This window comes from Oncorhynchus mykiss, chromosome 15 (assembly GCF_013265735.2).
Source record: "Oncorhynchus mykiss isolate Arlee chromosome 15, USDA_OmykA_1.1, whole genome shotgun sequence".
NCBI classification, from domain to species: Eukaryota; Metazoa; Chordata; class Actinopteri; order Salmoniformes; family Salmonidae; genus Oncorhynchus; species Oncorhynchus mykiss.
In genome coordinates this window covers 38,230,066-38,248,159 of record NC_048579.1, presented here as the reverse complement: position 1 = coordinate 38,248,159, position 18,094 = coordinate 38,230,066, and the positions used below count along the sequence as shown (strand labels likewise).

Genomic DNA, 18,094 nt, shown 5'->3' with positions numbered 1-18,094 from the left:
AACTAACAGATAACAATACTTCTACTGCTACTTACAGCTATTTTCTCTCACATCTACGGTACCTGTAGTTAAATAATTATATTCCTAATTTCCTCTTTCTTCAAGTGCTGGATTTTCACCCACAGCGGCCAATCCAACATTTATTCTGATTTTAACTCCAACACTCTGATGTCCACAGATTATCCCATCTTTCTCAGTATAATGCCATTTAGCTATTTGTTTTGCAATACATGCAAGCCCCCTTAACTTTCAAATCCCTGGTGGAATCTACAGGGCTGGCAGGCTGGGGATTCAGTCATATTTGGTGCTTTTCATTTACAGCACCTTGCTCTGACTCTCAATGTTCATTTTCCCTCTTTCTTTAGACTACAGAATTGTTAACACTTGCCTTTAAGGCTGGTATTTCAAAGTCCTCCAGAAGGCTTTGTAAAGTGCCAAACTCTTGAAATGAATTTAGCTGCATTTTTTTATTGTTTCTTTTGTAGCTTTGAGTAAAGCTTTGTGCCAACGACTGGTGGAACAATAACGTTAAGCCCAGGTGCAACAGAATTAAGACTTACAACCTGAATAGAAATATTGGAACTATTATTGCAAATGACACAAATAATGAATGCATACCTCACACATCGCTTTTTCTTCTCAAGGTTAGATATCCTACCGATCGGTGCAGCTGGATATGAATCATTCTTGGCTGTTTTAGCATGATTTGACCAGGCCTTGGTGTAGTGAAATGCAGTGGTATGGACTTCATCGTAGGGTGTTGCTAATTAGCTAGCCCATTTTCTTGCCAGGCAGCATGTCCGGTTGTGCAGCACAGTGGAAGCCTCCACAGCCTCTCTCTCCTCTGTAACTCTAATGTAAATATTTTCAATTGACTTCTGTAAACTGGACAACAACCACACCTAACGAAGCAAAGGACAAAAGGAGAGATCTGATTTTGTTTCCCCTCCTTTATGCTCTCCTTTCTTTTCTCCCCCCTGAAGTTGTCCCACTTTTGTCTTATAAGGAACTCATGAGGAACTCGATTTCTCTCTCCCTTCCTCAATCTATCTCGATTTTAAACGTCAGGCACCTCGTTATGGGGGTAAAGTGAAGTCGGTGTGTCGGTCCTCTAAACACGACCATGCAGTCTTCTGTGCTGAGCTTGCCTTGGCCCCATCCTCATTCCTCTTTCCATCTCCACTGACACACAGCCACACTCCGCTCAAAAGTAAAACAGCATTCTTCTCGTTGTTTCCCTATTGGAAGGAAGGTCCCTGGAGCATCCAACATCCGTCGAGCTATGTATTCCTCAGTGTGGATGTAAAGTCAAAAATAAGCGCTAACGAACAACGTAGACCCTATACTCTCCCTACTCTTATTAGCATGGATGTCGGTAACCGAGAGATTGCATTACAGAGTTCAAATCAAGATGCTTATCTGCGGGGCCAATAAAAATATATATTTTACACATACACAGTTCACTGAAAACCACTGATGTTTTCTCAAATGAAATTTGATTATTTATCAGAGCCAATTGATATGTTTACCTCTACATTCTTCCCTGTTTTACTGTAAAGCTAAGGTCAATTTAGTTTCACTAGAATATTCTTACCGTAAGTGGAAAAATGTAAGACATCGAATGAGATTTAATACATTTGTGGCCTTATGATTTTGTTCAGCATATAGTTGTCGTCCTAGGCTTATTGGGCTGAAGAGAGCAGGGTAGGCATTGGGAGTCTGAGGTTACTCTAGCCCTGCCTGCTCTGTCTGGCCGGGTGGTGGGAGGCAGTGGAGGTTGGATAGGCCTCACACCGTCCACATCGCCCCTCCGCTTCCCCTCAGCTCTAACTCTATGTGATATGCTCTGCGTTTGGCCTGGAAGTTATTAAGACTTCAGATATTAAAGGCGGTTTCTCTAATGAGGGCAGTAATGCAGGCTGACACTTTTACTGGCACTGCAACCTGCCTGCCTGTAGCGGAGTAGAGGAGGGCAGGAGCACCGACCCACCACGTGCCCTCCTTCCCGATGGCTTGGGGAGAGAGAGGGGGGTGACGCAATACAACACAACTCAACACACTATAACAATCAAGTATAATCCAGAAACAATTGCAAAGAAATATGCTTTTTTATTGGGGCTTTTTTATTTGATACGGTTGCCATTGTATTGGAGATTGTTAAAAACAAACAATGCACAATAGAGCGGTCTCTTTATTTCTGCTCGTTCTGACAATAAGCCCCAGACCAGAGACCACAGTGTAGTGTAGGCCTCACGGGCAGCGTATTGAATTGGCAGAAGATAGCACAAATGGAATCCACCACAGGCCTTAATGGCCGTCCGAGGCATTCTTAAGAATGTCCTCCGCCGTACATCAGATGTAGAGATAGTGAGAGACCTGTTCCCTATAGGTTCTGGTCAAAAGTAGTGCACTATTAAGGGTATAGGGTGACATTTGGGACTCAAGCAGAAAGCGCATGGAGAGGGAGCGATGTAGAAGGTGAGAATAGTGTAATGAGAGCTGTAGAAATGTAAGGGAGCGTGAGCCGTTTGTCATCCCACGGTGAGGTGCTCGTAGTGGGGCCTGATACCGCCGGGAAGAGTGGCCAACAACCACCGCTGCTCAGCTCTACTCCGCATTACTTCAGACAAACAACCGTGTTTGAACTAAAAACTCTGATCTCTGGGGCTGTGTACCAAATGGCCCCCTATTCCCTTTATAGTAAACTGCCCTATTGGCCCTGGTCAAAAGTATTGCACTATAAAGGGAATTGACTTACATTTGGGAAGCAGACCTAGACTGGGGGGTAGTAGCATGGCCGCCTGCAGCCTGCTTCTCTGTCTTACCACTGTTCTGAGATACGGGTCATAAAAGGCCTGTATTAGTACGCTCCAGCGCCTTTAACACCTACAACAACATGCCAGATCTCCGCCGCCACACACACACACATCCGTCTTTAAACAGCACAGTCACACACACACACATCCTTCTTTAAACAGCACAGTCACATTCCTTGTGGTCTCTCAAAACAAATTTAAAAAGTTAACTCCGTTTCCTCGTCTTAATAAATCTACGTGGCGAGGAGCGTCAAGACCCCTTTTGGACTTTTTCTCTAAAAACTCTCCTGAAAGATTGATTGCCGTCTTCACGCGGCCATGTGCTGTTTATGTGAGATGGCGACCGCACTTTGCTAGAGCCCGGCGGCCCGCGCTATTGGTCGATCTCTCCTTTTTATTTTTCTTACACAGGGAACAGAGGATGAATGTGCTGAGGAAACAGCTTTTATCACTTACAGGGACCATGTGACGGAGGACATATGGCCGAGCGGTAAACTAGGGCTCTGTCTCAAATGGTACTCTATTGTCTATGTAGTGCACTGCTTTTGACCAGGGCTCATAGGGAATAGGATGCCATTTGGGAAGCAGCCTAGGACTAGAGAGTGTTACGAGTGTTATTGTCTGTCTGCATCAGGACTGTAGGTGTGTGTCGCGTGGCCTGAAGTGGCTCTCTGTCTCATTCTCACACACACCGGCTCTAAAAGGCAGTCTGTTTGCACCTGTTTATCAGAGCAGCTAAAAACCTCTCTGGACGGACAGACGGACGGACGGGGGGGTGAAGTGTAGGTTAACGCACCAGATAGGACAGAGACAAACAGACAGGGGGAATAGGATCCACACTCTGATGTCTAACAGTACAGCGCTTGTGTTCAACTTCAGCTTATAACCCCATCTCCCTATTTTTTCTCTCTCTCGCTCTCACTCTCTTTTTCCACCTCATCCACATCAGTGAGTGAACTCAATGTCCATTTGTTTTAGATGGCGGCCTGCTAAACACATTTGCCTGCGAAAATGAATTTCCAATAGGGCCTGATGCGTTCGTGGTGCCTGCCCAGAACGACAACCATGTCAGGAATTCCGTCCAGGATCAACCCTGCCTTTGTGCCTTTCTACAAGCGGACTGTATAGAGCAGCTGTGGAGCTAGTTGCCGCGGTAATACTTCTAGAACCAGGGGCATGGAACCTTGTACTTCCGGAATTGATTGTTGTCCACACTATTTGAAGACATCTATATGGAGACCGTTTGAATTAGCCTCATATATCAGCTTAGCCATTCCTGCTGAAGTCATCGAGTATATCTTTTCAGGAGGGTGTAGAGGGAGACAGGGGGAAGAGAGAGAGGGGGAAATGTCAGAGGTGGGAGCGCAAGGCTCTGGAGCCGCAGACAAATCAATATTGCATTACCCCCCTTCTCTCTCTCTCTTTCGCTCTCCCGCTCTCTCTCTCACCATCCTTACATCTCCCCATCCCTATCTCCCTCTCTCGCTCTATCCCTCCCTCTCTCCATCCCTCTCTCCCTCTTCCCTACTGCTCTCCTCCCCTTCCTCCCTCCCTCTCTCCAGTAGATGTGATGGAAAACCCAGCTGCCCACTGGGACGGGTCCTTGTTGATTTTTCAGGCTGTTCAGGGAAACACAACAAAGTGCTCTCTTGGCAGGCCCCTTTGGTGCTGCAATCCTCTCTCTCCCTCACTCCTCTCCTCCTTTTCTCCTCCTGTCACTACACCCCAGTCATATTTACAGTAGTGAGAGCACAGAGGTCTCGGTCAGTGAGTTTCACAATCTGGCCCTCTCAGTTCCAAACCGTGGACCGAGGTGTGTGTGTGTATGTGTGTGGGTCTGCCTTCAGTAGGTCTGTAAACACCAGCACACAAACGGTCGGTGCTGAAACTTGGCCTGAGCTCCAATTGTCAGTGTCTGTCATTGGCGTATGGGACGGAAAACATTCCGCTCCGCTGCGTCCTGTCCTGGACCTGGCCTCCACACTGCCTCGCTCCTCCGGCCCGGCCTCTCGCTAGCCCACCTTCATTATGAGGAGGCAGTGATGACTGCATGACGGATGTTGTTTTAATAATGCTAAACTCCCTTTCTCTCCTCCCTCCTTCCGTCCCTCTCTGCCTCTCTCTCTCTTGCTCACTCTTTGTCTTTGTCTCTCTCCAGGTCCCGCGGGGGTAGGTCTAAATGAGCTGAAGAGGAAGCTGCTGATCTCTGACCCCCGACACTTCAGCGTTACCGTGCCACGTAAGTCTACCCGCTTGTGACCCGTAGTTACAGTTAGACACGCACACACACACACACGCATACACATACAACAGTATTTCCACCCACCGCTGACCCAGACTGGTGGAGGTGTGTGTGTGTGTGTGTGTGTGTCCAGCTGCCGCTGACCCGTGGACTAGAACATCTCTGCCAGACTAGGAGTGTGTGTGTGTGTGGGGAGGGGGGGGGTCTCTCTTCGGTTGTGGTCAGTCTGAGTTTAGATATCCTCTCCTCCGTATGTTTTGGATCCTTTTATTGGCAGATGGTTTTAGGGTCTGAAGTAGTCATTTGGTTTCCTCCTCAGCCTCTCTTACCATCCCCAGTGAGACTGACAGGCAACAGGATGGATGCTCTTGTCTTTGTAATCAATAATAATAGAAGCTCTTGTCTGTATCAGATGGTTATGGAGACAAGTTGCTCTTTGTGCCTCCCAAATGACACCCTGTTCACTATGTAGTGCACTACTTTTTACCGGGGCAGATGAAGCTGTGTACAAAATATTTTTTTCCATGACATAGACTGACCAAGTGAATAAAAAATATTTGACCAGGTAAGTTGACTGAGAACACGTTCTCATTTACAGCAATGACCTGGTGAATAGTTAGTGAGATGAATGAGCCAATTGGAAGCTGGGGATGATTAGTTGGTCATGATGGTATGATTGGGAATTTGTCCAGGACACCAGGATTAACACCCCTACTCTTACGGTAAGTACCATGGGATCTTTGTTGACCACAAAGAGTCAGGATATCCGTTTAACACCCCATCCGAAAGACACCAATGTCCCAAATCACTGGATAATTAGAACAAATTGACCAGAGAATAGAGTGCCTCCTACTGGCCCTCCAACACCACTTCCAGCAGCATCTGGTCTCCCATCCAGGGACCAACCCTGGTTAACTTCAGAGGCAAGCCAGCAGTGGGATGCAGGGTGGTATGCTGCTGACCAAACGCTATGATCCCTTATTGATGTCACCTGTTGAATCCACTTTTATCAGTGTAGATGAAGGGGAGGAGACGGGTTAAAGAAAGATTTTTAAGCCTTGAGACAAGTGTGACATGGATTGTGTATATGTGCCATTCAGAGGGTGAATGGGGAATACAAAATATTTAAGTGCCAGGTGCACCGGTTTAAGTGTGTCAAGAACTGCAACGCCGCCGAGTTTTTCATGCTCAACTGTTTCCCATGTGTATCAAGAATGGTCCACCACCAAAAGGACATCCAGCTAACTTGACACAACTGTTGGAGTCAACATAGCTTTCCACACCTTGTATTCCATGCCCCAACTAATTGAAGCTGTTCTGAGGGCAAAAGGGGTTGCACTCAATATTAGGAAGGTGTTCCTAATGTTTTGTACACTCAGTGTATAGGGAATAGGGTGCCATTTTGGACGGACACTCTGTCTAGTTTCTGGCTGGATTCCCACAGTGAGCTGAACCCTCACACACAATGACTGGTAGTGTACACTGAACGTACAGGGTTCCAGGTTAGATTCTAAACTGAGGCCAAATGTCCCCTGTGATTTTTAAACTGGTAAGAAATCGGACAATCACCCTGGATGAAGGGGTTTTAGCATTCTGCTGCCAATTTGGTTTTCGCCTTCGTGGTTGTTGATAAGGGTGAAGGTCCATAGACCCATGCACGGAAGCACACACACACTCACACACAGAAACACTCATACACACTGAGGTGTCTGGGAGTGACTAACGCCAAGGCGTTGCTCTCAGGCTGGGGGACTGTGCGTCTCAAGGCCCCAGTCCTCCAGACAGACACATACTCTCACACACACACACCCTCTCTCACACACACACACACACACACACACACACACACACTCAGACCCAGGCGAGTGGAGTGGTTCTCCTTCTGAGTGTAATTGTCTGTTTTTCGCAGCCCGTATGACAAGCCGAGAGTGATGGAGGAAACAGTGCTTTATTTTCTACCTCCTGAAGAAATGCCATTCCACTGCCTCATGTTTTGGCAACACCACTGTACACCCTTCCCCTCTCTCTCTCCTCTCCCTCCCCACTCTCCACCTCCCTCCATCTATAAGAACAAAATGACAGCTTGCCATAATGCTGGACACCATCCAGCACTATAATGCTTGTGACTTTGACTCACACTGCTGCCAACGCTGAGATTTTAACTTTTTCTAGGTTTTTTTTTTCAGCGTGGAGGAGCAAAAAACGATTTCTGAGCCCACAAGCCCTAACCAAGGCCAACATGTTAGAACAAATGATTTGGTTTGATTTATGCAGTTAAGCTGAGTAATTGCATATTTACTGCAGGCTAGCTGGCAAATGTGCGAGGAGGAGAGGAAAAAGGGAAACTGTTGATATTAATTGCCATGATTGTAACATGCAGCGTGGCATAATGGATGTGTCCCATTCTACGTCTGACACTTGAAATGTCACTGGTATTAAAATCCCATCGCAGTCACTCTTTTCCCCATAGTTCCTGCTGTTAATTGTTCACAAATGTGACCCGTGGTTGTATGTATAATGGGCCCCAGACATAGTCTAACCCCTTATAGATGATGACATATAGTGTACTAGACCTCTGTGTTTCATTGAGAGGGAAAGGGTCTCGGAAAGTATCTATTTTCTCCTTTTTTATTTGATCACTGCCAACGTACAGGCTACAGATGGATATATTTAACACTTGCTGCTACCCCCTTTGTTAATAAAAAAAACCGACATATTTCTGAAGTTAAGGCTTTTTCTTCCCTCCCTGTGTATGTCAAATGTAAACCAGCCAGTCAGAAACACTAAAATGATTGCAATAAGCCAATTAGGATAGGGGTTAAACATTTTGATTTGAGGCCAGAATCACTGACAGATATTTTCCATGATTGGGGAATGAAATTCATTTCAGATTCCTTTGTTGCACCGTAAATATTTCCTATGCCACTGAGCAGATGGTAAATAATATGGATTCGTTTTGTCTATATGTACTGAAAGCAAGGGCGTAGTGGAAGCCCCTGCAGCCCACGCAAGGCTGGGGGGTCCATGAGCTCTGGGGGCCCATGAGCCCATCATCTCACACCAATGTCTATATTTGATTATTTATTTTAATAAATCATTTTGACAGTAAACCCTCCTTTTTCATTTCCACATGTAGCAAGTAAAGTGTTTTGTATTGTCCAATCGACACTAAACAAAAATATAAAAATAACATGCAACAATTTCAAAGGTGATCCTGAGTTGAGTTCATATAAGGAAATCTGTCAATCTAAATAAAATCATTAGAACCAAATATATGGACTTCTCATGACTGGGAATACAGATATGCATATGTTGGTCATAAATATATATTTCAAATCAAAATCAAATCATCAAATCAAATTTTATTTGTCACATACACATGGTTAGCAGATGTTAATGCGAGTGTAGCGAAATGCTTGTGCTTCTAGTTCCGACAATGAAGTAATAACAAGTAATCTAACTAACAATTCCAAAACTACTGTCTTGTACACAGTGTAAGGGGATAAAGAATATGTACATAAGGATATATGAATGAGTGATGGTACAGAGCAGCATAGGCAAGATACAGTAGATGGTATCGAGTACAGTATGTACAAATGAGATGAGTATGTAAACAAAGTGGCATAGTATAGTATAAAGTGGCTAGTGATACATGTATTACATAAGGATACCGTCGATGATATAGAGTACAGTATATACGTATGCATATGAGATGAATAATGTAGGGTAAGTAACATTTATATAAGGTAGCATTGTTTAAAGTGGCTAGTGATATATTTACATCATTTCCCATCAATTCCCATTATTAAAGTGGCTGGAGTTGAGTCAGTGTCAGTGTGTTGGCAGCAGCCACTCAGTGTTAGTGGTGGCTGTTTAACAGTCTGATGGCCTTGAGATAGAAGCTGTTTTTCAGTCTCTCGGTCCCAGCTTTGATGCACCTGTACTGACCTCGCCTTCTGGATGATAGCGGGGTGAACAGGCAATGGCTCGGGTGGTTGATGTCCTTGATGATCTTTATGGCCTTCCTGTGACATCGGGTGGTGTAGGTGTCCTGGAGGGCAGGTAGTTTGCCCCCGGTGATGCGTTGTGCAGACCTCACTACCCTCTGGAGAGCCTTACGGTTGAGGGCGGTGCAGTTGCCATACCAGGCGGTGATACAGCCCGCCAGGATGCTCTCGATTGTGCATCTGTAGAAGTTTGTGAGTGCTTTTGGTGACAAGCCAAATTTCTTCAGCCTCCTGAGGTTGAAGAGGCGCTGCTGCGCCTTCTTCACGATGCTGTCTGTGTGAGTGGACCAATTCAGTTTGTCTGTGATGTGTATGCCGAGGAACTTAAAACTTGCTACCCTCTCCACTACTCTCCACTACTGTTCCATTGATGAAAACCAGTCAGTATCTGTCAGTATCTGGTGTGATCACCAATTGCCTTATGCTTCGCGACACATCTCCTTCGCATAGAGTTTATCAGGCTGTTGACTGTGGCCTGTGGAATGTTGTCCCACTCCTCTTCAATGGCTGTGCGAAGTGGCTGGATATTGGCGGGAACTGGAACACGATGTCGTGCACGTCAATCTAGAGCATTCCAAATATGCTCATTGGGTGACATGTCTGGTGACCAGAGGTGGGACCAAGTCATTGTTTTACAAGTCACAAGTAAGTCTCAAGTCTTAGCACTCAAGTCCCAAGTCAAGTCCCAAGTCAAGACCGACAAGTCTCAAGTCCTAAACTTTGAGTTTCGAGTCCTAAACAAGTCATAATGTGCTCTTCACCAAATGTAATAGCATTTCCTATTTTTAACAAGAGTAATAGTTTGTATATTACATTTACGCAAATCCTGGATGCTTTTAAAAATATCTATATATTTATTACTTTCCAAATAAATGTTATATTTCGATGAAAATACATGGGTAGCCATGTGATCGGGCGATGTAGGCTTGTACACTATCGCCCAACCTTGTTTTAGGAACATCAGGCAGGATTTAGCCGACCAACTGCCTAGCCAGTTGTAGCTCAATCTTGGATGCAATGATCACGTTCCCGCACTGACCTCATTGATTTAACGTCACGTTAGCCTACATGATACACTAGTAAAGTTATAAAATATATAGCTGTCGGCTATATTAGCCACGACTTACCGTTCTTTGTGCTGCTTCAAATGTCGAACAAAGTTGGAAATTGTTGTGCCTTCGTCTGTAATTTTCTTCCCGCACGTTTTGCAAGTTGCAATCTGTTTTTTTGTTGATACAGCATCTTCTTTGTATGCGAAAATCTCATCTTTCCAAGGGCCCCATCTAAATTCACTCACCAACTGACCGTGCTGAGAGTCCCTCAGCTCTGTCTCACAAACTAACCTGGCCCTCTTCCATTCTTAAGAGGCTGAACTGGCACTATTCTGTGTTTGTGAGATGTGCTGCATGTGCTGTTTGTTTGTCCCTCTTAAGGTTTTGTAGTTTCCCCTCATCTGTGTTTAGTATGTGATTTAATAATATAATATAATGATAGGATATGAGCAGTGAAGCAGCAGTTGGATGTCAACTGTTTTGCTGGCAGCTGTACCAGCTGCGATGCCTTATGCGAGGTGGAGTTTCCTACTTCCACTGGCAACAACAGCTCTTGTGGACATTACTGCAGTTAGCATGCGAAATGCACACTCCCACAAAACTTGAGACATCTCTGGCATTGTGTTGTGTGACAAACTACACATTTTAGAGTGGCTTTTTAATGTACCCAGCACAAGGTGCACCTGTGTAATGGCCATGCTGTTTAGTCAGTTTTTTGGTATGCCACACCTGTCAGGTGAATAGATTATCTTGGCAAAAGAGACATGCTCACTAAAAGGGATGGAAACAAATTTGTGCACAACATTTGAGAGAAATAAGCTTTTTGTGTGAATGGAACATTTCTGGGATCTTTTATTTAATGAATCATGGGACCAACACTTTACATATATTTTTGTTCAGTATACAGGGGTAGTAGGCAAGTCAGACAGACAATATTGTTTTCATGCATCCAATTAGCCTATTTCTCAGCAGCGCCGGTGGCAGCCCGCCTCGGCCAACTTACCTAATTGGCTTTCAAGTTTAAAAAGAAAGTTAGGTCGGACTCGAATGGAGAGTGAGTGCATTATTCAAGATGGATAAACTAAAGGAAAGACCAAGTGGTGCACAAAAATGCAGCAAAAAAGCTTGATTTGTTTAAGCTCATGCCAAATTGCTGAAGATCAGCAAAGCTACCACCTCGTCCTCGACTCATGAAACACCATCACAGGTGTAATCTACCAGGCCTACTTATGTAGCAGCTAGCACTAGCTGCCTCCCAGTCCTGACAGAGACCTCACTGTCCAGGCCCGGCAATGACAGTGACCTCCTCTTCTTCCTACCCTCGAGAATAGTGACTGTTCCTGTAGCCAGCCCTCCTCCTCCCCTCTCCCAGAAAACATAGTTTGTTGATGAGTACTTGATTATTTGCAGAGTCTAGTTCTTCCTCTTGTCTCTTTTGGGAAGGATCGATTTACCGTTTTCAAACTGAGCAACAGATCCAGTAAATCACGTACACTACCAGTCAAAAGTTTTAGAACACCAACTTATTCAAGGATTTTTCTTCATCTTTACTATTTTCTACATTGTAGAAAGTAGTGAAGACATCAAAACTATGAAATAACATATATGGAATCATGTAGTAACCAATTTTATATTTGACATTCTTCAAAGTAACCACCCTTCACCCCGTTGACAGCTTTTGCACACACTTTGCATTCTCTCAATCAGCTTCACCTCGAATGCTTTTCCAACAGTATTGAGGGATTTCCCACAAATGCTGAGCACTTGTTGGCTGCTTTTCCTTCACTCTGCGGTTCAACTCATCCCAAACCATCTGAATTGGGTTGATGTTGGGGGATTGTGGAGGCCAGGGCGTTTGATGCAGCACTCCATCACTCTCCTTCTTGGTCAAATAGCCCATGCACAGCCTGGAGGTGTGTTGGGTCATTGTCCTGTTGAAAAACAAATGATAGTCCTACTTAGCTCAAACCAGATGGGATGGCGTATCACTGCAGAAAGCTGTGGTAGCCATGCTGGTTAAGTGTGCCTTGATTTCTAAATCAATCACAGACAGTGTCACCAGCAAAGCACCCCCACACCATCACACCTCCTCCTCCATGCTTTACGGTGGGAAATACACATGCGGAGATCATCCGTTCACCCACACCGCTTCTCACAAAGACACGGCGGTTGGAACCAAAAAATCTCCAATTTGGACTCCAGACCAAAGGACACATTTCCACCGGTCTAATGTCCATTGCTCGTGTTTCTTGGCCCAAGCAAGTCTCTTCTTCTTACTGGGGTCCTTTAGTAGTGGTTTCTTTACAGCAAATTGTCCATGTAGGCCCGATTCACGTAGTCTCTTCTGAACAGTTGATGTTGAGATGTCTGTTACTTGAACTCTGTGAAGTATTTATTTGGGCTGCAATTTCTGAGGCTGGTAATGAACTTACCCTCTGCAGCAGAGGTAACTCTGGGTCTTCCATTCCTGTGGCGGTTCTTATGATAGCCAGTTTCATCATAACGCTTGATTGTTTTTGCGACCGCATTGAAGAAACTTTCAAAGTTCTTGAAATTTTCCGTATTGACTGACCTTCATGTCTTAAAGTAATAATGGACTGTCGTTTCTCTTTGCTTATTTGATCTGTTCTTGCCATAATATGGACATAGCCCTATTTGGTAAAACACCATCTTCTGTACCTTGTCACAACACAACTGATGGCTCAAACGCATTAAGAAGGAAAGAAATTAGACAAATTAACTTTTAAGAAGGCGCACCTGTAAATTAAAATGTATTCCTCGTGAAGCTGGTTGAGAGAATGCCAAGAGTGTGCAAAGCTGTCATCAAGATAAAGGGTGGCTACTTTAAAGAATCTCATATATAAAATATATTTAGATTTGTTTAACACTGTTTTGGTTACTACATGATTCCATGTGTCATTTCATAGTTTTGATGTCTTCACTATTATTCTACAATAGTAAAAATAAGGAAAAACCCTTGAATGAGTAGGTGTTCTAAAACTTTTGACTGGTAGTATAGGTGTTCGCCCGTGAACTCCACTGGCCACTCACATAACAGCATACAGTATGGAAAAAGAACACCTTTGTCCCTGTCCCTCCACTCTGTTCCGATGACTGAGGCCACATCCCAGAAAGGACCACATCTCAGGCACATGCCAAATTATTTTAAAAAAGGAGGAAAAAACTGTAAACCTGGTGTGGTGGTTGCAGGAATGGTGATAAAAGTTTAATAGTTTGTTTTGGAGCTGGTTGGAGCGTGCAGACAATTTGTCTGAGGAGTGTAACGGAGTTGACCTCTGACCCCTGTAGCTCTCATTAAACAAGCGGCGGTTCAACATCCAAAGACGGCACAGAGGGACCTCTCGCAACTCTCAAATCCACTGGAACCGGGCCAGTCCGAGCTGCTCTCACACACACACGCACATACACAGTGCTGCCGTTCGCGCTCCCTCCACGTGTCACACTTTTAATGGCAGGGGTTTATGGGGAAGTAAATGTAGGAACTGATCTTAATGAGAGTTACCCAACTCAATTACATTACCCTCTCAGTCTCCGTTTAATGGCACTGCTCCTGTCTGTGCATGCTTGTGTGTGCTTGTCTGTTTGTGTGCGTGCATGTGTGTACACTACTGACTTATTACTGGGATGGTAATAAGGAAGGATTCCTGTTAGAACTATGCCTCAGAATGTCTGGATTAGTAGTGATGTATCTCTCTCCATCCTTCTCTCTCTCCCTCTTTCTTTCTCTCTCTCACCCCACCCCCCACTCTCTCTCCCTCTCTCTGTCTCACTCTCCCCCTCTCTCCTCTCTCCCTGTACTACAGACACCAGCCGGCCGAAGAGGAACCAGGAGATTGACGGGGTGGAGTATCACTTTATCTCCAAAAATATATTTGAGACGGACATCCAAAACAACAAGTAAGTAGCGGCTTTAAACAGCAGACATCTATTACCAGCACTAATCTCATCTCTAATACAAAACACACCACAGCAAATACATGCTATCTGCATCCTTTCATTCCCACACGCACTGCAACTGTAATGTAACTATAACTCATATATTTGAGATCTCAGTATCTCGTTTTGGAATCAATGAATTCGGCCTCCTTCGCCTCTAGGGGCAGTGTAACTATAACCGTGAGAGACAGACTGGGGAAGGAGTTCAGCTGACGTGAGCAGGGTTCTCTGTAAATAGACCAGTGCTCTCCCCTATGTCTCTCCTTCTCTGAGTGCGAGGTGGTACTTTGTAACAAAGCCTCCCTTTACAAGAGCCCCAAGGTCACAGTGGGCCCCTTTCTGCCCTGTGTGTGTGTGTTTCTTTGAGGTGTCCCCGGGCCCCGTTTCCGACACTGACACCCGGGAGCCGCTCTAACATTATGCGGTGGACAAATTGAAACCGAAATCGTCATCCTTAGTAATGGATGCCTTCCCGCCCTTCTCGCCCCCCAAAAACACATGACATACACAGTAGAACGCACGCACACATACAACACAACAGGATGGCTGGGGCAGAGGGAGGCTGGGACCAGGTTGGATTGTTGTATTTTTAGGGCTGGTTCAGCTGTGGTTGGTGATGGGGCACGGCATGGGATGTTTTTCGCAGAGTTTAGAGACAGGGGTAAATGGGGAGACTGCGATGTGGCTGCAATGCTCGGGACACTCCACACATACACACACATATCAGCTGACTCTGAATTATAAGGCGCTGGAGAGAGGAGAAGAGTGAGATGGACTTGTTTACGTTGCGCCTCGTCGCATGCAATCAGAACAATGTGCACGCACACACACACACACACACACAGACGCTCTCTCTCTCTCTAAGTGCCAGTAGGGAAAACCTCCTTGAGAAATTGGCCACAGTTGGTAGTGGCGCGTGAAAGTGGGTGTAACGTTCCCAAGGAAAGCCCTGTTCCCTGCTAAAAATGGATAGCATCCATACAGTCCCAATTTAGCTGAACCTCTCCTGGCATGCTAGCTTGTCCACAGCAGCTCTCCCAATTTATATAGCAGCAACAAACAGTATAGCCTATGCAGTGTATGGCTATGGCATGCCTTTTTAAACATAGGCTACTGTATGCCTTTTAAATGAATTTCCCCATAAACAAATATACAGTAAGAGCTCGTTAGACTACAGGCTCCTTTTCTGAAGCTGAATAAAATGTTCTTACTGGGGGCAATTACTATAAATTTTGTTTTACATGGATTTAAGTACAGTAATACAGACATTCAGCCCAATGATCATCAGGACCAGTGAACGCACATCCCAAATGGTATCCTATTCCCTACATGGTGCCCTACTTTTGACCAGAGCCATATGGGCCCTGGTCAAAAGTAGTGCACTGTTTAGGGACTAAGGTGCCATTTGGAGTGCACTCAAAGTCTACCAACGCACACACTTGTCTTGTTTTTAGAAATGTAGACATTCTTTCCACTCTTTAACTTCTGTCTTTCTTTTCTTCCTCCATCTCTCTCCTCGTTGGCGGGGTGTTTTATGACCGTGATCAGTTTGAAGCAGAGAGATTAGGCGGTGGAAAACTGTTTGTTTGCCCTCTTCCACTGCTTCTCTCTTGAAGCCCAGGCTTTAGTGAGGGCACACACACATACAAACACACACATACACACGCTCCTGGCATTCACCTTCTCTACACTTTAAACAAACCGGTGTTACTGATTTAAAGTGTAACACAGAAGAGTATACCGTATAAAGTATTATTGTGCCAAAATGTTTGGATTGGTGTTGTACAGAAGAAATGCTGTCTGACGACCTGTCAGTGGTTGAAAGAGTAATCGCTAGTCCCTACGGTACAGTGGGCTTTTAGAATATCCTTGTTCTAAACGGAATCTCAGTCAGAATTGTGTGTGCGCCTGTGCCTGTGTGTGCGTATGCTGCACATATGTGTTTGGAAAGTATATACAAATAAGAAAGGAGTGAGATTATAATACAGTATGTTCGTCCTCATGGTAGGTGAACGATAAATTGTTTTTATTTTACATGAATCTTAATGTTCATCCCAGCCTGTACTTCTAAATGATATTAGTGAAACCTTTTACTAACTGATCTGCTATTCTGCTTTTTCACTCCCCTCATCCCTCTGTCTATATGACTTTCCCTCCCTGTCTCTGTGTGGATTTGTGTGCTACAAAATGAATTGCATCTTTGAAGACATTAAAGTTGTTCTAATCTCTCTCTGTCTCTCTCTCTCTCTCTCTCTGTCTCTCGCTCTGTCTGTCATGGGCGAAGGAGCAATGGCTCCTCTTGATGTAGGGTTTCAATTGGATGTTTGTCCCACATTTTAAAATCCAGTTTATTGAGTGGCCCCCAAACCTCACTTCCATAAAGTGCTATTGGTAGGATTACACTGTCAAATATTTTCGTCCAAATTTTAATTGGGATGTTGATTTTGAATAATTTCATTTTTATTGCATACATTGCTCTGCGGGCTTTTTCTTTGAGTGCATTCACTGCCATATTAAAGTTTCCCGATGCAGATATGGTCAGACCAAGGTAGGTGTCATTTTTTGTGTGTTCAATTAAGGTGTTGTTCAGGATGAATTTACATTTGTGTTTCTGACATCTGTTTTTTTTTTTGGAAAATCATGATTTTAGTTTTTTGGAAATTTACTGCCAGGGCCCAATTATGGCAATATTGCTCCAGAATATTAATGTTCTGTTGAAGACCTTCTTTGGTTGGTGATAGAAGTACCAAGTCATCAGCATATAGCAGGTATTTCACCTCTGTGTCAAATAGTGTCCTGGGGCTGGAGATTGGTCCAACATGTCTGCTAATTCATTGATATAAATGTTGAAAAGATTTGGTGGACGTGTTTATTAATTAGTGTGTGTAAGGTATATATGGTCAGTAGTGCGATGGTTAGGGAGAAAGCCAAATTGACATTTACTTATTACATTTTTTTCTTGAAGAAAGGTTTGAATTCTTGAATTCAAAATGCTACAGAAAATCTTTCCCAAGTTACTGTTTACGCAAATTCCCCTGTAATTATTGGGGTCTGATTTGTTGTCTCCACTTTTGTGGATAGGGGAGATGAGCCCCTGGTTCTAGACATCAGGGAAGCAGCCAGAAGTTAACACCATGTTGAACAATTTAAGCACAGCATTTTGCAACTCAGGTGTGCTGTTTTTCAGCATTTCATTTCTGATGTTGTCTAGACCACAAGCCTTCTTTGATTTAATAGATTTTAGCTTTTCATTTAGTTCTTGTTGGGTTATTGGGTAATCTAATGGATTTTGGTTGTTTTTAAATGACTGATTCAAGGATGTTAAATTTTTCTTTAATTTCTAATTGGTTCTGTTATAAGTCTTTTTGTGGGATGTTTTTGTATAGATTATCAAAATAATTTTTCCAAATTCCTATGGCTAATTCTTGTGGCTTTGTTGTGCTTAAATTGTTCCACATGTCCCAGAACTATATATATATATGTATATATATATATACAGTGTTTTAACAATGTACAAATGGTAAAGGACACAATATAAAATAAATAAGCATAGATATGGGTTGTATTTACAATGGTGTGTGTTCTTCACTGGTTGCCCTTTTCACGTGGCAACAGGTCACAAATCTTACTGCTGTGATGGCACACTGTGGAATTTCACCCAGTAGATATGGGAGTTTTATGACTGATTCAAGTATTTTTAGCCAAATCCTAATTGGTATGTTGAAATGTATGTTCCTTTTGATGGCATAGAATGCCCTTCTTGCCTTATCTCTCAGATCGTTCATAGCTTTGTGGAAGTTACCTGTGGCGCTGATGTTTAGGCCAAGGTATGTATAGTTTTTTGTGTGCTTTGGGGCAACAGTGTCTAGATGGAATTTGTATTTGTGGTCCTGGTGACTGGACCTATTTTGGAACACCATTATTTTGGTCTTACTGATATTTACTGTCAGGGCCCAGGTCTGACAGAATCTGTGCATACATCTAGGTGCTGCTGTAGGCCCTCCTTGGTTGGTGACAGAA

At 44.0% G+C, this 18,094-nt stretch overlaps 1 protein-coding gene across 8 annotated transcripts in view; it reads left to right on the top strand.

Annotated features, from left to right (window-relative positions):
• Window positions 1-18,094, top strand: part of LOC110490036 (MAGUK p55 subfamily member 7) — a 269,143-nt gene that overhangs the window by 226,086 nt on the left and 24,963 nt on the right. For all 8 annotated transcript variants that reach the window (XR_005036089.1, XM_036944340.1, XM_036944336.1 and 5 more), the window contains 2 exons: window positions 4,975-5,055; window positions 13,942-14,035. Coding sequence is in view for 7 of the 8 variants with exons in the window: in XM_036944340.1 (XP_036800235.1) it covers window positions 4,975-5,055; window positions 13,942-14,035 (175 nt within the window). In the remaining variant the exon portion in view is untranslated. The remainder of the gene's footprint in view (window positions 1-4,974; window positions 5,056-13,941; window positions 14,036-18,094) is intronic.